General features: G+C 36.4%; 3 protein-coding genes across 3 annotated transcripts; 1 reads left to right on the top strand and 2 right to left on the bottom strand.

Moving 5' to 3' along the window:
• Positions 1 to 10,627: 10,627 nt before the first annotated feature.
• Positions 10,628 to 13,777, top strand: LOC137731648 (protein ENHANCED DISEASE RESISTANCE 2-like). The gene is made up of 10 exons (XM_068470820.1): positions 10,628 to 10,810; positions 11,135 to 11,459; positions 11,753 to 11,836; positions 11,937 to 12,176; positions 12,289 to 12,427; positions 12,518 to 12,680; positions 12,776 to 12,904; positions 12,998 to 13,192; positions 13,432 to 13,554; positions 13,650 to 13,777. The coding sequence occupies exons 2-10, from the start codon at positions 11,186 to 11,188 to the stop codon at positions 13,758 to 13,760; spliced, it is 1,458 nt and encodes a 485-aa protein (XP_068326921.1). The 5' UTR covers positions 10,628 to 10,810; positions 11,135 to 11,185; the 3' UTR covers positions 13,761 to 13,777.
• Positions 13,778 to 14,629: 852 nt separating this feature from the next.
• Positions 14,630 to 17,032, bottom strand: LOC137731647 (probable WRKY transcription factor 3). The gene is made up of 4 exons (XM_068470819.1): positions 16,470 to 17,032; positions 15,530 to 16,239; positions 15,271 to 15,432; positions 14,630 to 14,908 (listed from the first exon to the last, which is right to left on the bottom strand). The coding sequence occupies exons 1-4, from the start codon at positions 16,908 to 16,910 to the stop codon at positions 14,635 to 14,637; spliced, it is 1,587 nt and encodes a 528-aa protein (XP_068326920.1). The 5' UTR covers positions 16,911 to 17,032; the 3' UTR covers positions 14,630 to 14,634.
• A 5,735-nt stretch (positions 17,033 to 22,767) lies between these two features.
• On the bottom strand, positions 22,768 to 24,872 carry LOC137730851 (eukaryotic translation initiation factor 5A-2-like). The gene is made up of 5 exons (XM_068469841.1): positions 24,635 to 24,872; positions 23,793 to 23,915; positions 23,646 to 23,702; positions 23,443 to 23,517; positions 22,768 to 23,155 (listed from the first exon to the last, which is right to left on the bottom strand). Exons 1-5 carry the CDS (start codon positions 24,755 to 24,757, stop codon positions 23,054 to 23,056), a joined length of 480 nt encoding a protein of 159 aa, XP_068325942.1. The 5' UTR covers positions 24,758 to 24,872; the 3' UTR covers positions 22,768 to 23,053.
• Positions 24,873 to 25,444: the final 572 nt, after the last annotated feature.

Raw genomic sequence — 25,444 nt, 5'->3', positions numbered from 1 at the left:
CAATTTGGACAAACGTGACGCCTAATGAGACCAAAATATAGAAGTTTAAGAGAATTGCTCAACAAATAACGTAACCTATTTAAGTATCCCGGTAAGTTTTTCTCCCATTTGAGAATTACCAAGAGTCTCTCTAATGCCTGCCAGATTAGAAGAGGATTTTCTTATGTGTTTTTTAGTATCTTAGTACTCTAAATGTTATACCCATTAGATGTTTGCACGTATCGAATGTCCATTAACAATACGTGCAAGGGCCAGAAGGGCAGAGAGTGACATTACAGTGAGAAAAGGGTCAAAAGGGAAATCGAAGGGGATGGTGCAGATTGCGAAGTCCATGCATCGGAGGGAGGGGCACTGGTTTCTGGGGTTTTTAAAAGGGAATCTTACAGAGAAATCCTTTTGTCAATTTGCATTTGGCATTTTCTTGTCAGATTTTGGACTTGATGAAACATTCAAAATAAAATTATCAAATAGTAAAAATACTACAAGTTGGTAACCAAGAAGATTGGGACGGACCTAGCTTCCCTGCCTCCCAGTTCCTGTACACTCATATTCCTTCTTATTTATATAGTCACGGTTAAATTACGTCAATATTTTATATCATCATTTTTTTTGTTTTATTATCTCTATAAAAAAATCAATATAAAATGTTGACGTAACTTAACCATAACCGTACAAAATAAGAAAGGATGAGAGTGTATGGGAACTCGGAGGGCAAAGAAGCCTGGTCCGATTGAGACAGCATTTAAGAAATCTTTTAGCCTAGAGAGATTTTTCGTGTGGTCAGAACACAGATTGATATATTACGTGTCATTATATAATTAGAGAAATACATGAAAAAAAATAACTTTACCCTAATTGTTTATGACATGTAACGTTCCTTCCTTTATTCTGACCACACAAAAAAATCTCTCCATATGCGAAACACGGTTAACCACCATCATAATACCATATGTATGTGGAGTGATGCGTATAACTTTTTTTTTTTTAATAAATAAAATATATTGATGAGAAAAAGAGAATACAAGCAGCAAAGAGTAGCTGAAAATACAAACACGCAATAAAGAGCTGCAGCTATAAGAAAAACAGACAACAAAACTAACAACACTACATCAAAGCAGCAAAAATAAGCACTAACTATTCATAGTTATATTCCATTCCCGTAAAGAAGACTCATTAGCAGTGGAATGGGCAATTTTCAAAGCATTTAATCGAATTCTAATAGCGGATTTAATTGAGTTGAGAATCATCGTAGCGGGTTAACATGAGTTCTTAAATCTATGGTTGTTCCGAACTAACTAAATATAACCCTATTATATACACTTAAGCCATCTTCGGACTATAGGCTAATTTAATCCCGCATTCGTGCAAAATCCGTCTTCAGCCAACGCCTAAAATAAAAATCTACTAAAAGAAAGCAGGGTAAAATTTAGTTAAGGTATGGATAATAAGCCCCCAAATCCACACCAACATATGCATATCAAACCAAGATGACACATAAATTATTACCCTGCGTGGCTTTTTTTCTCGGTATCTAAAAATTTTCTCCCATTGTATTTTGAATAATGTTTGGCTACTCAAGAATGAATAAAAACTTATATTCAAAATTCTTCGTGTTCGAATTACAGAGTTTTGTGATTATGATCAGAATTATTCATATTATAAATCATTTTGTAAAGATCATATCTGCAAAAAATGAATTAAAATTAAGGTCGTTTAATAAATATTTTATAGCAAATACATAGACGATCCATAATGCTTTTACCAATTCCATTCATCTTATTTTATACAAGTGGACAACAAAACAACCTTAGTTTGAATTAATCTTTTATAGAGACGACCTTTATAGAATGATTTATAATATAAACAATTCTGATTATAAATATAAAATTTTATAAATCGACAACAAATCATTTGAAGTAAAAACTCATATTTATTATTTGAGCAATCAAGTATTGGTAGGGTATTTTTGCGGTCAAATCCCCACATGTGTGCATATAAAAGTTTTACTGGTTTGTTTGGGTAAAAGATAAAAAGTGAATTGAATAAAGGGAGGTTTACGTGTAGTCACTGACAAAGTAGTTGGGCTGTATTAAATTCTTTGGATCTCTATCTGTCTGCATATCCGACCTCGAAACTCGCTTGTCTCAGTAATTTTTATTTTTTTCAAAAAAATTAAGCTAAATAAGAAAATATTTAAAAAATTAGTTGGGAAATAAGTCAAAATCTAACTAACTATTTGCCAAGAAATTGTTGCTTTGCTTACTTATTTCTAAGAAATAATTAAATATATAATAAGACGACTTATAAAAAAATATTATCATTTCCGGTAAAAAATAAAATATTATAGAAGATGATAATCTATACTATTATTAAGAGAACCTTCCATGTCAATTTTTTGCTCATTTTTTTCTTATTTTGTCCTCACTTTTGATATACAATACTTACATAAGAAGGGTAAAATAATAATTTTGTATCTTTTGATAAAATGACAATCATATCCTTATTTTCCTATTTTACTCTTTATTTTGATACACAATATTTACATAAGAATGACAAAACAGTACTTATGTAATATTAAGATAAAATATACACTTATTACGCTAAATATGCACTCTTTTAAAAATTTTAAAAATTTATCATACTCCTTAATAAAAAAAATAAAAAATAAAATAAAATTAGTCACACACATAAAATGTACACTTATCAGCTAATGAATTAATTGCGAAAAGAATACGACGGTAGTACAAGAGAACAAGAAGGTAAAAACAAAAAGAACGACACAAAATTTGTGTTGAAAATAATAAATTATGATTAATTATTTGTAATCAGAATCTCGTGCCAGACAAGAAGGCACAGCGTTTGACCCGTGACCAACCTCGCTCATCTTTTTCTTTTGAGTTGTTTATTCGCAATGCTCGTGACTATAGCTTCCCTTCCCTCCCCTCTGTTGGAGTTGGATGGAAATCATGGAACCAACCAAGAGAATATTCAATGGTTCTTTCACCTAAATGAAACTACTCTCACTATTCTTTCCACTTGTTTCATACAACCTCAAATCGTTACGATGACGTTTCATGTCAATTATCGTATTGTTTGGTGAAAGATTAAAATTATTTGAATATTGTGAGTAAGTTTCTATCTCAAGTTCATAAACAACAACTGATCTTATACACACAAGCCGGTATTGCTGATATTTCTCCTATTTTAGTTACACGGGAGAAACGAATATGTGGTTTTACCAACCAAAATAATGTGTGGTACCATTCTTTATAAACCAGTACTCACTAGCCGGTGGGGACTCAATTTTTTTGGCTCAAATCTAAGCCACCAAACTCCAACATTCATTTCTCAACATTCTTGAATAACGGCTGATATTTAGTATTGACACATATTTAATGGTTTAAACTCCTTTTAAAAGCCCCAAAAAGAGTAAAAGTCATGGCCACGTTCCACAGACAACAAGGGTTATGACCTTAATTTAAGGATGTGTTAAAGATTATTTATTGGATTATTGGATATCCCACGTTAGCTGTCAAAAATTAACACGTATATAAATAGATAAACTCCCTTTTTTTTCACAATCAAGGATAAGGGTTGCAGAATGTAGCTTTCACTAGAGAGACAAACTTGCTGATATTCCATTTTCCTTTGCAATTTCTCCTTACCTAAATTCTAATGGGGACCCAAAACTAGACATATGAAGGAGGAGAGGAATTTGCATGATACGTGATGCCATCGTGACGGTGTACTCAGTGATGGATGTACATTGAGATCAAGTTTGTCCCAAGACCACCTGAAGTCTGGAAAATATACATGTGAGGGTCTTTTGAGGACCATTTGAAGGTTTGGTATGAGTCTTTTTTGTGCCCACCAAATGTTTCATGATAAATTATCTCAATAACACTCATCAGATTGCTTCAACAAGATGCCTCAATAAATCAAATGAAATTTTTTGCACGCTTCGCGTTCTGTTTCTATTAGAAAAAACTTAAACCTTTAACACTAGAATCCCTAATATTCAAATTCTAAATCCACCACTGAATGTATCTGTGCTATACCATTACTTCTCACGAAGGATCCCTCATTCAAATCCAAGTAAACACTCAATATTTTGGATGATGAATAGGATCATTGATCAACAACCATGACAATATCAAGTTGCTTTCACTTTGTTGCAAACTTACAAACACTCAATATTTTGGATGATGAATAGGATCATTGATCAACAACCATGACAATATCAAGTTGCTTTCATTTTGTTGCAAACTTACAAAGGCATTCCCTTTTTCCAAAGTACATAGAAATTTATGATAAAGTATTGGATAATTCACATTATCACATACAACCGATGCAAGTTCATTTTTAAAGTAAGAGTTCGACTATCTTTTCTTCACAAAGAGATAATGCTTTTGAATTTTGAGTTTTGAACAACTTACTTCTTCAAAAAAAATTCGTTGGCCATCTTGCAAAGTCATCGTAAGACCTTTACGTTTTAGTTTTGAGTAAATTATAGCAATGATTCCTCAACTAAAAATCCATTACCATTGGTTCCTCAACTTATTAAAATGTGTAGCTATAGTCATTTTCATCAATTTCGTCAAGATTTTGTCAAAATAAGTTATGTTGGGGTAACCATTTATATAATAAGGGTCCCTCAACTTATCAAAGTGTGTAATTATGGTCATTTTTGTCAACTACATCAAAAATTTTGTCAAAACGAGTTACGTTGGAAGAACCATTTCTACAATTGAGTTAAATTTAAGGGACCATTTCTCCAGTTGAATTAAAGTTGAGGGACCAAATGAGAATGAATTTTTAGTTGAGAGACTATTGTTCTAATTGAGTTAAAATTAAAGGACCATAACTATAATTTACTTTTTAATTTTACATGACTTAAAGCTGATTTTACTCGACGTGAGAGCTATCCTAATAAAATAATCTTACATAAATTTATGTGGTGTCTCAAATCATAAGGCTAAGAAGTAGTACGAGTGTAGGACCATGGAGAATTAAAAGCTGAGGGTCATTCTTCAGTCTTTACTCGATGGGAAATTAAAGAAGGGCAAGTGTCGGGTGGGTGTTGGTCCCTTTGGCTTTTGACAAAATATTACAATTATTACTTTAGACAAACATTGTGGTGCATTTAATCATGCCTAGGCCTAGCTAACCTATTGTCCCCACTTTTCTATATCCTATCTTGTCCCACACCTATATCCCCCACTTGGGCTCACAAATGTGGTCCAAAACTCGCACCAATAAGAAAATTCAGCCCTATTACCTGGGCCCATATTTCTTACCATCTTACAATGCGACTTTGGGCTGATCTGAGCCCATCAGAATCCAAGAGCAATTATTTAGCCGGTCTGGGCTGGGCTGAAAGCTCAAATCATCTTTCAATTTCAAGAATCCAAATACTACCTCTTATCAAGAATCTAATCTCATAAACTTAACGAGTTTAATTCCTAATTTTGGGTTATAAGGCAAAGCCAATTACATTTTGACTCAAAATGGTGACGAGCCGAGTACAATGGAGGGAGGAAGCAAACCTTTGTAGACAGCTTCGCTTCCTCGTCGCTTCTTTTCTAACGACTGGCCTCTCAAGTGGGTGGCTTGGTAGCTACCTTCAGTATCGGTAAAATCCCTATCAATAATAGCCCGGAATGGAAATGGAGCAATCACCATTTCATAGCCCCTATGTGCGATTCCATTTTCTTTCTTTTCGTTCCTCTTTAGTAAACATGTCATCAATGTAGTTGTGGGAGAGGATAATCCAAAATCATATAAATTTCAAGAACATGGAAATTTTAATGCTTTTGCAGCCATCGATGAAGTTGTTGTGTCTCTTAATTTTATATAGTCTCAGCCTTTACCCGATACATTAGGCAGGTTCAAGAAGCTCTATTTATATAAAGCACATACTAAAAAAGAAAGTGTTGTTAAAAGTGGGTGTGGGTTTCGGCAGCAGGGAACAAACCAAGCAGGTGCACTACCACAACATAATAATTGGGTTGGTGATTTTGGAAAAAAGAAAAAAAAAAAAAAAATATATATATATATATATATATATCTTGTATCTCTTTTGTTGGTTTTTTTTTTTGTTCCTTTTTAATAATAAATTAATAATCTAGGTAATTTATGATTAATCTAATTAAACATGATTAAGCAGGAAGTCTTTGGACTGGGTGACTTTAGAGAGAAAAAGTTCAGTGCGCCGGAAACACAGCTATAGTACAATTGGTTGGATTTTTTTCTTCAAGTTTTCAACAAATTGTATTATTACAGTCGATGTACTAGACCGTATTTTAGGCACACTAAAAATCTCTCGGGTCTAGAACTCCACAAAGTCATTAATAATCATCCGATTATATTTTGATGTAGTTGTTTGATTTATATATTATGTCCTCCTTAGTCTTTTGAGTGTGATTTGCACCTAACTAAGATATTATTTGCTTAAATAATTCTTAATATATATATAGAATAATCACATGGTGACATGAACTTGTAGCCATGTAGGTGTAGTAGAAATAGAAAAATGCATCAAGGAGCTTAGCCTTCATCTGTGGGCAAAAGAAAGTTGTCTTTCACTTTCATTAATGTAGTTCTTAGTGTTGTTTTTTTGCTTTTATTTTAGGGAATTTTAACTAAAAGCTTCCGGTACTGTTCATTTTAACAAAAAATCACATTTTTACACTAAAAAGTCAATCCTGATACTATACCTTTATTTTTTCTTTATCGTTAAAACTCAAAGTTTTCAAATCATTTTCATTAGTTTTTCTTTTATTTTATTCCAGTCTGCAAACTAAGTTGTTTTTTTCCCTTCACTTTTATGCAAGTCTTCTCGTTTGAAAAAAATCAAAGTTGGACCAATAGTGCTAATGTAACGAGATTACAAGAACGAACGTGCAACGAACAAAATTACAACAATGAAAGTGAAATCCGAATAAACTACAAGAACTACTTCGTGCAAGTGAGCCGAACGTTGAACTTGAAATAAGTTTGAAAGGGAATGATCGAGCATCAATCATTCCCATCTTTTTATATGTTACCTAATTTTTGTTCAATTGGGGCTTATCAAACATTAAGTCGAGTTCTTTATTGGACACGGAAAAAGTCTGGTTTATAATTTGAATGTGGTCTAATATCGTAGTGATTAAGGTGTTGCGTTTTTACACATGTGTTCTAGGTTCGAAACTCCCCCTCTTATAAATTATTATAATAGTTTTGAATCCTTCTTCCTTCCCTTAATAATAATAATTTTGAAAAAAAAAAGTCTAGTTTATAACTTGTTTGTTGTTCATCTGGTGGGTGTGATAGATCATGAAAACAAACCTTAATCTAAATTAATTATTTTTATGGCTCAACCACTTACACACGGGGATTTTTTTATGCGGGAGCCAGAGTAGGGTGTATGTGAGTGGTTCAGCCAAAGAAAAAAAAAATAATTCTAAAGATATTATTTCAAAATGCAATTCTTTATGAATTCTCCGTCATCTTACACTTTAACGTTAATTTTCATGCCGTTATTATAAAATATTATATATAAGAACATGAGTTAATAAAAAATCCATAAAATGTTTCCTTAACATTTCTCTAAAAATAATTAATTTAGATTAGGATTTGTTTTCATCCTCCATCACACCCACCAAATGAACAACAAACTTACACACAGAATTTCTACACACGGCACACGGTTTGTCTGAGCTAGTCAAATCAAGGCCAACTAATTATGTATCATTTTAAAATATGGGTTTCTTGTTTTAGCATCCCATTAAGCCCCACTTAGTAAGTTAATATATAGTTAAACTATAGTTTTCTAACAAAAGTTTAGCAATCATTGATGTTTCCATACATACAGTGAAACACGCTATTCATGCATTCAAATATGGATAAGGATTGTCTGCCCTCCTACTTCCGGTGCTCTTCCGTACCCTCCTGTTTGTATGGTTTAACCCACGTCAACATTTTATATTACTGTTCATTTTTGTTTTATTATCTCTATAAAAAAATAATATAAAATGTTGAAGGGGTTTAACCGTGACCATATAAAACAACAGGGCACGGGAGGGCAGACAATCCTTGTTCTTCAAATATTGGGTAGGGGTTTGACAAATTTTAGCGTCTTCCAACAATAATAGTAAAGCCATATTTCATTTAGTGAAGATTCGACGGACTCTCCTCTTTCTTTATCCGGACTTGAAATTGGCAATGTAAGATGAACTTACATAAATTCAAATAATTTCACGCAGTGACAAATTCACAACTGTTTTTTTTGGGTGGGCGAAGTATAAAAGTTTCGTGTGGTGTTTTAGCCTAAGTTTCCTTGTCGGTGGCCGGGTCATATCAATGGTGACACTAGAGAGATTGACGAAGGAAGCTGAAAACTTAGGATGGACAATTTTGAGTAAAGTGGGTGAATTTGGGTAAAACAAGGCACCTGCATGAAAACGTTCCAAAGAGTAAAAGATGGTTGGCTCCGAACTTTCGAGTAGAAAAGAGGCAACTGAGCTTTGCCGAGCTACTAGGCGGACATTCGGTCTTAGGTTCTCACCTTCGTCATTGAATCCGGAATGCGCTGGAAAAAACCTATGGCACTTAAGCAAGGTTCATGAATCTAAAAGTTAACTTTGAATCAGGTTTGGGTGGTTACAAACTTCTCATATGTCTTCCAATACACAAGTATTTTGACGTTACGTAAAATTGACTCATTGTTTTCACCAATATTACACGTAGATTAGCAACAACAGTGGCGAAGTCTAGGAGGGTCACAAAAGTCTTAGTCTGAAACACTCAACTGATCTAAGAAAAATCAGTAATGTCATGTCTTGAACCACCAACCACCGTCATTTGAATCTGGTATGAGATCGTCCTCATCATCCTCTTCCTTAAGCTCACAAACAACGAATTGTCTAAACTCCACGTATAGGAACCACCAACCTCAAATCAAACGTGGAGATTGAATCGGATGCCCAGGTGCTATTGCGAATGATTAATAAGGAGATTGAAGTGGATGTTGATTTGGAATGTCTTCTTTTTGATATTGATTATTTGGTGAAGCATATTGGAGATGTCAAAATTGGGTTTATGCTGCGGGGTACAACCTAGCTGCTCACACGGTTGCCTCGTTTACTGCCATTCTTGCTGTGAATATAAACATTTCGATTAGATTATAAATAAAGTCTATCTTTTGACAAAAAAAAAAAATAATAAAATAAAATCAAAACTAGTGAAAGAAATATAAGGAAAAGCATCGAATTGGGATCCTGAACCTAAAGAAAAACCTTAAAAATCATAAACATAACAATAATTTTTTCAAAAAAATATATACACATCAAAATGGATCTAAGACCATCTTAGTTCCTTCATGGCTACGCCTCGGACTAACAACACAACACTTGTAGCCGTCCTAAGTAGTAGCTAGCTACCAATCAGTCACATTTATCATATTTTTTAAGAAGTGGGGGGTTGAGTTATCAATAATTTGAAATAAGAATAAGAGGTTGGTGGAGAGTTGTTTTCCTATAGCAACAGTAATGGTCATTCGTCACTTGTCTCAACCGACTGATTCGCATCCGGACGTGCACAAAAATTAACTCGACGTCTGCCTTTACCAATCGCCACCTCCATATCCAGGCACTATTTTTCTTTCGTAATTGGTATAACAAAACTTTGGAGTACGGTCGAATCAAGATTTCAATTGCAATATTTATTGCTCACATAAGCATACTTGCCTGCAGTCACTTACTTTGATTCAAAATGCTTCAATCTATGATTAGTTAGAATATACACATACTTAGGTCACAAATTGGGTAATTCTCATTTTTTCTTTCTTTTTAACTTTAACCAAGTTTATGGTTATTGAAAGAGAATTGATTTCAAGATCACGACAAGTGGTTTAATAGAAAAAGTGCGAACAACAGTTTTTTCCAATAAAACACAAAAAAAGAAGTGGTATTGGGTTCGATACTTTACAAGCTGTGAATTTATTTGATTGTGGTTATGGGTAGGGTGCAATTCCCAACTAGCCTCCTTTGGACCTGAAAATGATGGATAATTGTAGTTCGTCACTAATTGTCCCCCTTTTAAGGAGAACTGATTTCAAGACTATCTTCCTTCATACACACACTTGATACTTATATTTGACCGCTAGATTGAATTGAGAAAATAAAATGAAAATAACAAAAAACAAACGGTGTGTAAAATTCATTTCTTTTGTTGAAAGGGTGGTATCCACATACTGATTTTTACCTCTCACACACCCTTGTTACTTTTTATCATTTGGTCTTGTTTAATTCATTTGATCCAATAGTCAGAAATTAAAAAGAGTGTGCGAAAAGTAAAAAATAATGCATGGATATCACCACTCTTGTTGCAATTGAAAACTTAATCCAAGAAAGAAAAAAAACCTAAAAACAACTAGAAAGCCAACTAAGATAAAACAAGAAAAAAAAAAAAGAAAAGGTAACCCGAAAAAAGAAAAACAAAAGATAAAGGAGGGGACGAAAGCAGAGGAAACAGAGAGGGACAGAGAAAGAAGGAGATTTAAAAGGAAAATAGGATCCGAGTACAACGGAACCTGTCTTCCTTTCCTTCCTCTGTTTCTCTCTCTTGTGTTAGGACAGAGTGTTTTCTGTCTTGTAATCTCTGTTTTTGCATTTGGAAATTAAAGCAAAAAACTTTAAGGTGGTCGAAAACAGAGAGAAGAACAGAGCAAGTTCCAAAGGGAAGGAGGCCGAGTTCCTCACCAGGGAACGACGGTTTTCCTCTTCTTTTGTGTTTCATGTCGGAATATTAATTCCTAACCCCTTCACTGGTTTCCTCTCTCTCTCTCTCTCTCTCTCTCTGCATGCAATTATTTTCATTTCCTCGTAATTTACAATCATGCGTAATAGTCCGCTATGGAAAGAACGTCCGTTTTTAGATAATTCACATTATCTACACATATTCGAAAATATTTGTATAATAAGAATGAACGTCATGCATGAAGAATTTCCGTCACGCAGAATAGTGTTCTATATTCTTTAATGATGTTCTGTATTATATTGAGTTATTTATTATAATCCTATTCAATCCAATCCTAGGCACCGAACGAGAGTCATGTGGTTTTCTAAACCGGACTTTTATTTTTGCCTTGCAGGTTAAGTACATCTGGAGTGTCCTCTACATTACTTGAAAAAAACTTGCTGCCATGGGCGTCTGTGTCTCAAAACCACATGAAACTATCAACCCTCATCAGAAAAAGGTCCACAGACACGGCAAGCGCCGGAGTAAGGGGAAGAAGACGAAGAAGGTTGCTTCCGTCGCCATCCCTGATGCGCCCAAAAGACGGTCTGTGAGTGAGTTTGTGCATCTTGACTTTGAGAAAGGTGCTGCAACCACCTGCAAGAGATCTGAGGTTTCTAATGGAACATATCATCTCACTCAGCTTCAGTGGAACCACAGTCAAATTGATGCAAATGGCGGTATGTTTCAAATGTTTAAGGCCCGTTTGATAACCATTTCGTGCTTTGGTTTTTAGTTTACATCATGAAAAGTTAACACCAACAGAACCCATCTTAAGTCAAATACTTATGGGAAACATACGTAAAATCTTTTTACAAATCTTCAGTCATATCGTACACAAACTTTTTTACTACAGGGACGTTAAATGGACAGTAAAATTAATTAATCGAAGATTTGCGAAAAGTTCTATCTTATTTCCCGATTTTTTCTGTGTTAAGTGATTTCTGACCATAAAGATTAAAACTTTGTGTAGGGAAAGGCCCAGGGGAAGCATGGTTTGACTCACTAAGCATTCTGGAATCTGATTCAGAAGATGATTTCTGCAGTGTGCATGGAGGTAATGCACTCATGTCGCCAATTGATTTCAATCTTTTCCGTTTTTGTTGCAATTGCGAATTTTCGGTGGCTGAAACTAGTTCTTTGTTTTCGGGTGCCAGATGGGTTTCCTTTAGCAGGGAACATCCCAAATGCTCAATTGCTGCAGTATGAAAGTGCATCATGCATCGTAGATAATGGATGTAAGTACGAAGGGTTCTACGAAAGCTATCTAAAAATCGATGGAAATGCACGCCATTCTGTCGAGAAAACCCAAGTGAGTTTCAACGACAAGAGTCAGAAGAACCCGGCGGTGATCATGCTTTATAAGAGGAAGTCTGTTGACGACAGCGAAGGGAACAGTGAGTACTAAATCTAAATGTGATCAAAATGTGAAGTTAGAATCTAAGCAACATTTTATGTATGCCTACATGCTCTCTTCTACATACTAAACGTGTAACAATGGATGAACAGGTGCGTCCGATCAGAAGTACTTATTCCGTCCAAGAGCAGGACTTCGAATCCCTTGCTCAACTGAAGAGAAGTCAGCTCCGGGATCCTGGTCTCCAGTTCCACCTTCAGTATTCAAGCTCCGCGGCGAGAATTATTTCAAGTACATTACTTGTTTTCCTGTTGCTAATTTTGTTTTGTTTTCGTCATTCATTTCGGCTGTCTAAAAAATGAAAATTTTTCCGACATGCAGGGATAAACAGAAGTACCCTGCTGCAAACTGCAGCTCGTACGTACCAATTGGTGTCGATTTGTTCATCTGTCCCCGAAAGAGAGATCACATTGCTCAGCATCTTGAGCTTCCTTATGTAAAACCACATGACAAAGTTCCTTCCCTCCTCATTGTTAACATACAGGTCCCCCCTCTCTCTCTCCCTCAAAATACTTCGCTGAAGGATCAGTTTTCGTTGTGTTTTTGGTGATATTGATTCTGGTGTTCTTGTTGTTGCAGTTGCCTACTTATCCTACAACAATGTTCCTCGGCGATTCAGATGGGGAAGGCATGAGTCTTGTGCTATATTTCAAAGTGAATGAAAACTTGGAAAAAGAGATATCATCTCAGTTTCAAGGTAGCATCATGGTAAGATTAATCGCGAAATTTTCAATTCCCACATCTCTGATCCGGGTGCAAAGAAGACGGACTTATTAACGAAGCTTTGTTTTTGTGTCGCAGAAATTCATTGAGGATGAGACCGAGAAGGTGAAGGGGTTTGCAAAGGAGTCTCTGGTTCCTTTCAGGGAAAGGCTAAAGATCATGGCTGGACTGGTCAATCCAGATGACCTCCAGTTGAGTTCTACTGAAAGAAAGCTCATACATGCTTACAACGATAAGCCGGTGCTTTCACGCCCCCAACATAACTTCTTCAGGGTAAAATGAATACGAAAAATTCTCTTTAGTTTGATGTTTTTACGAGAAACCCTTCAATATGGCAGCCTGACCATGCGGCTGGTCAGGCCACTCTCATAAAGGAACGGACCTCACATGGGCATAATTTCCCACTAATTGTGAGAGTGTCTGATGGGTTATATGGTCAGGCTGTCCTACTGGAGTTTTTTTTTCTAGGTTTTTACACTAACGCAACTGTTTTTATGTAATTTAATTGACAGGGGCCTAATTACTTTGAGATTGACCTGGATATACATCGGTTTAGCTACATATCCAGGAAAGGACTTGAATCATTCAGAGACCGTTTGAAGAATGGGGTACTTGATTTGGGATTGACAATCCAAGTAAACTCACAAACTTACCATTCACTGTTACAGTAAATATGCATCCTGCTTTTCTGTAAAATTTGAGTTTTGTTTGACGGTGTTGGTGGTTGCAGGCACAAAAACAAGAGGAACTGCCGGAGCAAGTCCTGTGCTGTCTACGCTTGAACAAGATTGATTTCGTGAACCACGGTCATATTCCGACTCTCGTAACCATGGACGATTAAATCGGACAGGCACCGAACCTGGATCCTGGAGGGTTTCTATAATTCCGGCCAAAACACCAAGCAAATGTTTGTAAACATTCGGGGGCTTCGACCGCGCTTCGACCTAATCCAATGGTGCAAGAAAGGGAAGACAAAGAAATGAACTGCAAATGCATTACAATTGATCTTGCACAAAATGTCATCAGTATCTGTACTCTTATGCTTTATAGTTAACACTTTACACCATGCATTTGCCATCCGTCCTCAACCATTAAACCTGTGACCCGTATCTAATCACCGCGATAAAGCTTATAAGAACGAGGATATAAAAGGCCGTAAGAACCTGATTAGCGCTTTTTCTTGTACATGCCATCGACTAACGATGATTAGCACAAAGTTTTGTTCTACAATGTCAGATGTGCGCAGAGATTGGTGCGTGCTGACACAGCAACAAAAGGAGTACCAAGCAAGAACAAAAGGAGAAGTACACAATCGAAATAGGCAACCCGACAGTGGAAGTAATTTTCTTGGAGTTTCAGGCAAACATCGATACATTATTACCAAACACGAGTGTAAATAATCATATAAAACAACATCACTGCTTCCATATACAAAAGAATAAACAGAAGTTGTAAATTTCAACAGAGTATGCTTGTTAACTAGTTTACGTACAACAAAAATTTGACCTGACTTCTTCCTTATCCTTTATTCTTTTTCATAATTACCTCTTTCCTTTGTACATTAGCAATTCGGTAACTGGGCCTTGATCAAAACTATGGCCTGTAGTGAAAGACAGATTCGGGCAAACATAACACTTACAACTTTTGCCTGCTTCGTCGAAATTTTACATTCTCTGATTCCTCGTGCTTGCTTTCCTGATTGAAACTCACAGAAACTATGTTATTTGTTCTTCTTTTAAACGTAAACTGGCTATAGGCTGCTGGTCCTTGTTTCTAAGATCAATCTTGTCCATCTTCCCAGTTCCTGGATTGACTGATCTTAGATTTGATGCGTTGTTGTTGCCTGTGTAGTGGCTGCTTGTTTTAGAAGCTGGTACTTCATGATTATGTTTTCCCTCATATGTCGTTATGACAGCTTTAGGATCTGTAGAGGCTCTCTCTATGTGCTTACGGACATTGCATGCAGGGAATGTGCATTTGTAATAGCTCCTGTAAAATGTAGCAAAGACTAATAAGGAAATTTTTAAACCAACCATACAACAAGGAATTACTCCTTTGATTGAATACCTTAGGCAACATAAAATTGAAAACAGCGGGACACCAATGGAATAAAACTAGAAGGTTCGGCTTTCAGAGTACAGGACAATATTTCAAAATTATTCTTCCAGGATTTAAATTTATACGGAGGTAGATTTGTTAATATTCAGTAACATATACGATTATGTTACCCCTGCGGCTGCGGAAACAAAACAAAGAACGATAAAGATAAGTTCCACATTCTATTCTTAATTATCTGCTGATATGATTCTATTAACCTAGAGTCCAATAGCTTGTAGTTTCAGCAGTATTACCGTGGATAAGGATTGCCCTTAACGACTTTCTGCCCATACTTTCGCCACCTGTAGCCATCGTCTAAGAGGTCGACTTCGCTGGTTGTCTGCACTATGATTCTAGGCTCTGTCACAGTCCGATGTGCAGAAGCTGGCGCCAGTTCTGACCTGACCTCTGTATTTCTGGAAAATAAAAGTTAATTTTGTTAAGAATACATGACAAACAAGGAACTTAACTTACGACAAACATGGCATATGCTTATCAACATAAAAGATCTACCTTCTCTTGGTGTCAGGTTGATCTTCATCTTTCTCATCCACTCTGGTTTCAGCACCCCCTACTTCCTCACTGTCACTTGTCCCGGATAAATTATCATGTGTTGCTTGGCTGGATTCCTGACGCTTCTTAGACATTGAATAAGGACCTGTCCCTTCTTTTGATTTGTTCGAATTCCCACCATGAACTTGCAAAGCCATGTCGGAATTCGCCTGACTATTTGCATTCGGATCCTTTCCACGCTTGGACTGAGGACGTTCATGGTTATGCTCGCCCTTGTAAATAATTTCAGTTATTTGTCCGTCAACCGAGCGTTCAACCTTCTTCTTTACCGGACAATTTGGATGCGTGCACTTGTAATAACTTCGAGGAAACTCACTACCCTTGACCTGCTTTTGCCCATACTTCCGCCAATTGTAACCATCATCGTTAGGCTTATCGACAGCAAATGAAGACGGTTGGGATATCTGATCCGAAAGGGCAATGTCGGATGATTCTTTTGTGGCAACGGCAGAGTCGGGTGTTCCAGACGGTATCTCTTGGGGTGGCATTGTATCGGAAGTAAGGGATGGAGGGTGCGTCAACGATGTGGCGGGTGCTGTCGAGAAAGACGTTGAAAACTCGGCTGAGAAATTGAAAAACGATGGAGAGAGTGCAGCAGCCTGAGCCGTGACCTGTGCTAGCGCCTGCTGGTGTGTCATCCCAAAGGGTCCCTACAACGATTCAGAAATCACAGCCATAAGAAGCAAAAAGGGAAAAGTTACTAAATTTAGAAACTCAAATCCTCTGCCTTTGTTTTCGGAGTAACTAAAGACGAGATATTAATCTAAATCGGATAAAAAAGGAAACTTTTCAAAAAATCCCAGCTCCCTAATAAGCAAACAGCCAATGGTAACATAACAGTAATTCAGAAGATAGAAGAAGTGATTGACGAGTGGAGTACCTGGCCAGGTGAGAAGATACCCGGCGAGTCGAGAAACCCGGACGGCGTCGGGACCGAAAACATCGGCGGCGGTCTGTTCTGCTTGAACCGGAATTCCGAGCCGCCATCGTTATCGCCGGAATTTCGCTTTTCTAGCTGCGGGAACCCCGGCTCCCCCGGGGATGGAGACGTCATGGCTCCGGCGAGCAGCTGGGAGAAGGACTTGCAGTCATCACCGTCGGAGAAGAAGTTGGAGACGAGAGTCATGGGCCCGGGGCTGAAGCCCAGGCCCAGACCCGGGCCAGTATTCCCGCCGGCGCCGGAGCTGAAGATTGATTCGAAAGAGGTGCGCGACGGGAGAGTAATAGTGGGGCGCGGAGGATCATGCGTCGCTGCGGGCTTCGACGGTTGCGATGATCCTGGCGGCGGGGGGCCCGGCGGCTGCTCTTGGTTGTCGGTCATTGGATCAAAATCCGAAAACAAAGGGGATAAAAAAAGCAAGAAAATGTTTCAACTTTAAACTCTCGTTTTCTTTTTCTTTCTTTCTGCGGGAAGTTTGTGTCCTTCTGTTTTGTTTTTGTATTTTTCGGATTAGGGGATCTGAAATTCTGCAAAAAGTCCACGCCGCACATACCTGAAAGTCCTTTCCTGATTTTCCTTTAAAAGAAAAATTGGTTTTATTTAATTTTTGGGTATTCATTTATAATCGGTGACGCTACCGAGATTATTTCTTCGATCATATTTTGTAAACCATATTATATAGTGGTTGATGATTGCATTTTTACTTTAAGTCATAAAAAATGAATTCATCATCAACCGAATGATTCAAAATATGATTTTAAAAGATAGTCTCCATAGTATTTTTATTTTTTATTATTATTTTTGGATAAATTTCATTTATTAGATAAACTATCGTTTGACTTTTGAATTAATACCTCAATTGAAATTGAACCGTCGAACTATTTTTTGGTAAATTAAAACCCGCTCCCTAGGCACACGCTGGTCTTAACATGCTGGGGCGAGGAAGTGTCTTTAAGACTAAGCAAAGATAACATATTGAAAGAATTGAACTTATCGAACAAGACTTATTCCACTGGTAGCAACCACCAAACCAATAGAGCAAGGGTTAGCTCCACAGCTAGTCAACATGTAAGTAGGTCCATTACCGGCCAGCTCCCAACCAGTCGTTTCAATATATGATTTTATCTTGTTTTAATTTTATTTATTATCCTTGATCAGGACCTAAACATTTTAAAAGTGGCCAATTCTTTCTTATCGTTAAGTTCAATCCAGTTTTCCGTTAAGTCACGACTAATGACCAATAAAAGTGGCATATTTTTATTGGTAAATGGCATGTTTTTATTGGTCACTATGGGTGACTTAATGGAAAACTGGATGAACTAAATGACTAGGGAAATTTTGGCTATTTTTTAAATATTTTAGGTTCATAACTTATCAAAAAATAATTTCAGAGCAATTTCAACTATGACGATAATTCAGGAAATCAAATCATAGTTCATTCTATTTTATTTATGAGCTTTTGGGTTGTTTGGTGTTGGTGGGCCGGTGAGGCTAAAGTTGCTAACTACTAAGCCTATGCTTGAAATGACGGTGATGGCCCTGAGACTTTTAGGAACTACGAAATTTCCATCTTCCAAGTGTGAGAATGGAGGGGTAGTGAAGGGGAAGAAGTAGAGTCGTTTCCCTAGATATCTGGATTATGGATTGTACTATGATATCTGTGGACTGCTTAGGTAATCTCCTACCAAAAGAGGGTAAAAGGACCATGTTTAGCCCTATAATTCTAAAAGATATATATATATATATATATATATATATATATATATATATATATTATTGACTTGAAACGATAACGATCTTATTTTATTAGGAAATCGACATACAATCATCCAAGAGAATATCCTGGATTAATTCCGGAGGTTCCTCAAACCAATGAAAGGTAGATAAAAAATCTAAGGCCAACTTGGCTATTCTATGAGCTGCACTATTAGCGGAATGACTAGCATGACAAATTTTGGAGGACCCAAAACCTCTTAGACACTCCCGGACATCATCCAACAATAAATCCAAAGAAGAGGACCCCTGCTTCAGTCTCCCAATGCCCTGAACAACCTGCAAGGCATCACCCTCTAGAATAATACATTGCACATTCCGTTGCTCATCCCAATACCATATTTTATATAATCTCCAACCTAGGGGGGCAAAGAGTCATAGCCCAAAATATAGTTGTTCGACAAAAAACTCATCTCCAACTAAAGGGGGCTATTTTTTAGCACCTCAATAATTTATTATTTTATTGAATTAATATGGTTAACTAAATTAAATTATCATATTAAAATAAGATTTTTGGACATATTTTGAGTGCCACTTGTCGCTAAATAAATAAGCCTCTAGATTTCTTATCTTTATATAATCTCAATAATTTTTCGGATAGAATGTGAAAAATTGAAATAAAATGAGGTACGATAATACCAAATGATGAAAAGAATGTAAGAAATTGTGTAGGAATGACATAGGTATTTATAGAAAAAAAAATTGGTCTAAAAAATAATAAATTCAAATTCGAACGGTAATCTCAATTTGCATTTTCGGAGATATAAATGTAATTCTCTTTGATTTGTGAGACTCATTACTAAAAAAATAAAAAATAAATTTACATTTTTATTTACATCTTCGGACTAAAACACTTGGCATCTTGGAGATGCTCTAACATGAATGATCGATATAACTTATAAGTTGTATTTATAAAAAGACAAATACACAATATGAAAAGATTTATTTGTAGATTCTTTGAGATGCAAAATATGGTTAGAGCCAAATATATACACCAAACAAAGCAAATGCGTTGGAAACGTGTTGGCGCTTGGCATATATAATTAAAGCATGGAAAAGAGAGCTGTCACATGTTGTCTCACGGGACGGACAGTCGCACTCACAAACTGCACATAAATACATGTAACATGTTACAACTTGACCATTTTCAAAATTATTTGTCTGTCTTCACCCCCTCCATCTTCGAACTCCTCCGTAACACGATTAATAATACAATGTTATATGTACATTTTTATAACGTGCTATTAGTAAATTAGTATTATAGTATTTTGTTAAATTATTGGAAAGAAGGAGTTAACAACCACGGAAATAGATCATCTTCAGATTTCTTTCATCAAATTCATCCAATTATCTATTTTGGACCCTTGAAATTTAATCTAACGGTTAAATTTATTATAACTTTTAAAGAGACTTCCTATTTTCAACTGTTGAATCAAATTTCAAATATCCAGATTGAATGATTGGATGAATTTGGTGGAAATGATCCGAGAGAATCCCTTTCCAACAACTACAATTTACAAATCCAACAAATATGGTAGATAAATACATTAATTTATGAATTTGCGGACAACGTGCGTTCTATTTTTATTTATATATTAGTGGATAATATATTAATACGTATGAATATTACTCCTACAAGGAGACGAGTTAGTTGGTGTCCACACATATTGTGCCAGGAGTTATTGTCCAAATAAAGAACCTCCGTATAAGTCGCTCAACGTGTTATTATACATGTCCGTTACATGAGACAAGTTGTCACATTCCCGTCCAGACCCTCATCACATTTTGGGCTCGACTCTACCGTAGCACGATATTGTCCGTTTTGGATCCCTGCCACATCCTCACGGTTTTGTTTGTGGGAACTTACACAAGAACTTCTCAGTGGGTCACCTATCCTGGGAATGCTCTCGCCCGAACTCGCTTAACTTCAGAGTTTCGATGGAACCTGAAGCCAGTGAGCTCCCAAAAGGCCTCGTGCTAGGTAGAGATTAGAATATACATATAAAACTTACAGGATCCACTCTCCTGGATAATGTGGGATGTTACACAAGCCATAAATAATTATCCTACGTCAAAAAGTTAAGAAATCGTACAAATGTTTAAGAGTTTTTATTTTTATCAAATAATAAATTTTATTAGATTAGATGTTAGATTAATCACTAATAGAATCTGAACTCACGTCCTTATGTAAGGGCTGAACTTTTTTTCACCACTGTGATAAAAGGTCACTTCCGTACAAATGTTTAGAGTTAAATTGCTTCGTGTATTCATAGTTGATTTTGGAGTGGGACTACAATATTATGTGATTTATGTTGATCTATTTCTTTAAATCATAATATATATTTTTTAATACAACATGATATTGTTCATTTGCACAAACCTAATTAGAGTTGGTATTAACCACTAGTTTAAAACTTAGAAGACCTTACTAGCTCACCAAATTCTTTCTGCATTGTGACACGTAGTTCAGAGCATTTATTCAAGGGGATCACCATTATTTTAAAGAAATGAGGACTAGTTGTGGGGTTCATTTCACATTAAATTTTAACGATCTAAATCGTCTATTTTTTAAGTTGCATTTCATAGATATTCTTGCAAAAATCAATTAAATCTGAAAATATTTACGCATTTGATTATCATGATGAAATTTCAATGTTTTTTAGAACATAGTGTTCGTCAACTTTCTTTAACTCAATTAGATACCTCAAACATTTTCGATTTAGCTAATATTTTGTAAGGATGACCTATGATGTGCAACTTGAAAAATAAAAAGTTCAAATCGTTAATGTTCAATGTAAAGTGAGCCCCACGACTAATCTCACTCCTATACATATATATATATATATATATATATATATATATATAATGAGTCTTAACAAAACACTCATAATACTGTTAACTTTTAAAGTTAAGGACATTTTTACTCTAAAAAGTTACTCCTGGTATTATTAACTTACAACACCTTCATTTTGGTTAAAACTCAAAGTTTTCAAGTCATTTTCATTAGTTTTCATTAAAAAAAAGGGGATCGTTTAGATAGAGGGCAGGGGATCATCTCCGGATCCCTTCCTCTTAATCCACCAAATCAAGAAATTCATGCCATTGAAATTTCATCTAATGGCTACAAACAAGGACCCACTTTAAAAGTTATAATAACTTCAACCGTTGGATCAAATTTCAACGACACGGATTTCCTGATTAGGCGAATCAAGAGGAAGGGATCTAGAGAAGATCCCTTTCCTAGATAGAGGGCCCGGTCTAATTTTTTTTTGTCAATATACCCATTTCAATGAATTATATAAAATGCTATTTTTCATTAACTAATCATGTTCGGTTGAATTTCGTTTAATTAGATGTGAAAAGCACATTCTTAGTCATGCCAAACATCTCTTGCACGGTTTAATGACAAAAAAAAATAGTTGTAAAATGATTGTCGGAGATTTGTTGCTATTTGTATTTGGTCAAATGGGCATCAACACAAAATTGAATGTCAATAATATGCACGTTTTACGTTTAAACATTACAGTTTGATATGCACATTTCTTTTACTTTTTTCTTATTTTCGTAGGTTATTTATGTTGTTGATGTGTCAAATTTGATTTGCAAAAACGAATAATGGCTACTTTCGACGAGGAGCCAAGCAAGTAAATTTTTGGTAGCTCCACGACAATGCCATGTGACTTTGTCTCTGATAATATCCGACTCATATACACGTTTGTATTAATAAAGGTGGGTTGGTACTACCAACCCCTTGTCAAGGTTAATCATTTGTGTTCATTGAATCTCTCTCACATCTATCGACTTTGCTTTAAGTTTGCTTTCGTCTATTTCGTTGATCCTTCATGGCTGTCATGTCAACCGTCGAGACAGCAGCAGCAGCCCATGATACAACAGGGGGAATGATAACCAGGATATCGGAAGCTGCCGCGATTACAAAACTCGGAATCAATGTGTACATAGTGAACTGTGAAGGCAGCAACAATCGCGGTGTTAAAACATTATTTGGAGACCCACGCAAGATGTCGGCATTTGGAGTAAGACAGAGATTTAAACCACTTATGACTATGAATCGTCCCAATGCAATATCAGAGCTGCGACACCCAATGGTACTCCGGTCGTTTATGAGAGAGAGATTGACCGGTTATGGCTTCTTCTAATAGGTTGGATAGGTAAACTTGCCGGCACCGAGCAACCACGAGATTCATGAATTTTAAAGAATCTCTCTTCGCTTAGTTTCAGTTTGACACAAAAAGTAGTGTTGTATTCATAGAAGCACTTCAGAGAAGCAATTCCAAACAAGCTCCAAAACACCAAACAGACCATCTGGTTACCAAAGGAAAGCAAAACTGTACAACCGCAGGGTAGGTAACTTTGCGCAAAACCACAATCACAGTACAAGTTGGCAGAGAGAAATTTAACACAGAAATACCAGGCAAACACAATGCAACACGAAGAATCCGTCAAGTGACAAAAAACCCAGGACCATGGAAACTTTGAAGTCAAGAACAAGTGAAGGTACTATACAGTCTTCAATATAACTCAAGCCCATACCATGAAATTGGGGGATTGGTTCAGAACAGTAACAGAACAAAAATATTGATAACGACACGCTAATTAATGGCAACATCAACTTATAACCCAAGGCCACCTCTAATCACGAACAGCAGTTCCTGAGAGGAATGACCCGAAAGATACTGTTAACCGTTCCATTTTGAATCTGAAAACTAGCGTTCCCGAAGAACAAAGTGCATCTATTTAGGACCAATGTCCTTGAGGGCGCAAATCTGCTCCTCTCCCATAGCAGACATGACAGAAACAACCAGATCCTTCCCCTCTGCAAACCCATCCTTGATCTGCATAAGATACCAAAAACCATTTAAGACTCTACAAGGATAACCAGCGGGAAACATACTTATAAAAGTAGTTAAGCAAAGGAAAAAGTTTTAAAATGTGTCGAACAGTAAAAGTTAATCCTCGAGCACACATGGATTCTACAGCCTTTCAGGAATAAAGACGAACTAGCAGCATAGACAACCCCAAGACAATTGAAGCCCTAACAGACATGTACAAGCACACTATCCCATTCAAACTAACTAAGTGGAAGAGACGAATGTTACAGGGGCCATGTTACAAAACTAACCTGAGTAAGCAGACTGTCATCGGTTGGAAGCCTCAGGTCATCCTTGGTGTTACCATTCTCAGTCAGCAGACTCACCTTCAGTAAGCAACAGATTAAGGTTCAAGCCAGGTAAAGCATTGTAAACTCGTGGGAACATCCAAGTAACAAGCAACAAACAATAAAATCAATGAATTTTATAACAACAAACAAAAGTGCAATCTTACAAATCCATCCTCAGAGATATCGATCAGCTGGTAGTCAGTACGGTTGACATGTGGAACCTGCAATACAAAGGTACAAACATTAATATCCCAACGGAAGAAAATAAAAGACATGCTTAAATATAAACCAAACAAACTTGAGGTTCATACATCACAATTGTGGGAAGATGGAACAATATCCTCAAGCTTCTTGGCAGTGAAGATGTCGATACCGACAAAGTGGCACTTAGCATGACCGTGCTTTCCAGTCTTGGAGGTGGAAACTTCCACAACCTGTGACAACATTCCATTAGTTAGTTGTTCTTTCACGTTTGTATCACAGCCACAAAACATTAATCCAAACTGATATAATAACATCACGAGAAGACATTAAACAATCAATTCAGCACATATATTCACTCCCTCACAATGGACAGCTACAAAACAAAAATCGAAAAAGAAAACAAATTCAAATATTATTCAGACATGGAAGATGCAATACGAGCTCAGCCTCGAACAAGTTTCGCGATAACAGCTGTGTGTGTATGCGCGCATATATATATACACACACACATATATATACATATAAGTAACGGCATTCCCCGTTAAGATAACAGGATTCTGTATACAAATTAAACTTGAAAGTGTTCAGATCAAAACCATCCATGCATAATTATTATCAGTTACAGGTAGATAACAGCAATCAGTAACATTTGCAGTCAAAATCAAATAATTTCATACATAATTGATCACCTCAACACCTATCTAAACAGTCAGAAGAAACAAAATCGGTAAAACAATAAAATCGTAATTAAACCTGATTAAAATCAATTCCGATCTCAATAAAACTGTACCGATCATAATCTTAAACAGGCGAGATAATTAATCAACAAATCCATACGGCATGCAAACAAATATCAACGATCGAATGAAATCGCGCGAAGATCTGAAATCAAAGCCCTAAAATACATGCAGATCGGAAGAAAATTCGGGAGAAAGGAGAGAGATCGAACCTTGCATGGCCTGGCTTTGATGACAATGTAACCGTTCTTGCGGATAGTGCCGGCCTGTTGAGGGTAGGTCTTGGAAGCTCCGGCGTCGGCCTTGGATTCGAAGTGGTGCTCCTCGTCCGACATGGCTGGTTCTGATCACTCTGAGAGAGGAGAGAGAGGAAGCTAGAGAGACCAGCCAGAGGATACGCGGAGGACGGGAGATTTGGGAGAGAAGGTAATTATGAGAAGAAGACTAATACTTTAGGGTTTCTGAATTTAAATACTTTTTATATTTTATTTTTTGGGTGAGGGTCGCTGCCCGCCGTTGGATGTATCATGTGCGGCATGTGCACTCGGACATTTTTTTTTTAACATGGGCCGGACACAATTAGGCCCATTGGTACTCAGCTATTGGACAAGGAAGATGATTCTCTCTCTCATCTTGTTCAATTTCTACGTGAACGATTACAATTAAGTTACGTTAACATTTTATATTATTTTTTTATCAAGATAATAAGACAAAACGCAAAGTGTGAGGCAAGGGGAGGGAAGGGGATGAAAATAAGAAGGGAGAGAATTCTGCTCCCAAAAAGGAGGGGGAGAGAAGATGATGAAAATAAGAAGAGAGATAATTCTACTCCCAAAGCGTACATTAATTGGCATTATGCTATTAGTAGTATATCGATGTTGTTATTCCCAACAAGATGTACTAATATGTTATGAACATATGTTTGTAATATTGATACAGTAACAAAAGTAAGTAAATTTTAAAGGCAATCAACTCAAAAAAAAAAAAAAACAAAAACTTACGCATAACGAGAACACTGCAAA

This window comes from Pyrus communis, chromosome 4 (genome assembly GCF_963583255.1).
Source record: "Pyrus communis chromosome 4, drPyrComm1.1, whole genome shotgun sequence".
In the NCBI taxonomy this organism is placed as follows: Eukaryota; Viridiplantae; Streptophyta; class Magnoliopsida; order Rosales; family Rosaceae; genus Pyrus; species Pyrus communis.
This window is presented reverse-complemented; position numbering and strand designations above follow the sequence as displayed.

Coding starts and splice junctions, on each gene's coding strand:
- LOC137731648 (XM_068470820.1), top strand. CDS start 11,186: ATGGGCGTCTGTGTCTCAAAACCACATGAAACTATCAACCCTCATCAG. Junction 11,460..11,752: donor TCAAATTGATGCAAATGGCG/GTATGTTTCAAA, acceptor AACTTTGTGTAG/GGAAAGGCCCAGGGGAAGCA. Junction 12,428..12,517: donor CGCGGCGAGAATTATTTCAA/GTACATTACTTG, acceptor TCCGACATGCAG/GGATAAACAGAAGTACCCTG.
- LOC137731647 (XM_068470819.1), bottom strand. CDS start 16,910: ATGACCGACAACCAAGAGCAGCCGCCGGGCCCCCCGCCGCCAGGATCA. Junction 16,240..16,469: donor GTATCTTCTCACCTGGCCAG/GTACTCCACTCG, acceptor GAATCGTTGTAG/GGACCCTTTGGGATGACACA. Junction 14,909..15,270: donor AAGGGCAATCCTTATCCACG/GTAATACTGCTG, acceptor TACATTTTACAG/GAGCTATTACAAATGCACAT.
- LOC137730851 (XM_068469841.1), bottom strand. CDS start 24,757: ATGTCGGACGAGGAGCACCACTTCGAATCCAAGGCCGACGCCGGAGCT. Junction 23,703..23,792: donor CATCTTCCCACAATTGTGAT/GTATGAACCTCA, acceptor TTTGTATTGCAG/GTTCCACATGTCAACCGTAC. Junction 23,156..23,442: donor ATGACAGTCTGCTTACTCAG/GTTAGTTTTGTA, acceptor TATCTTATGCAG/ATCAAGGATGGGTTTGCAGA.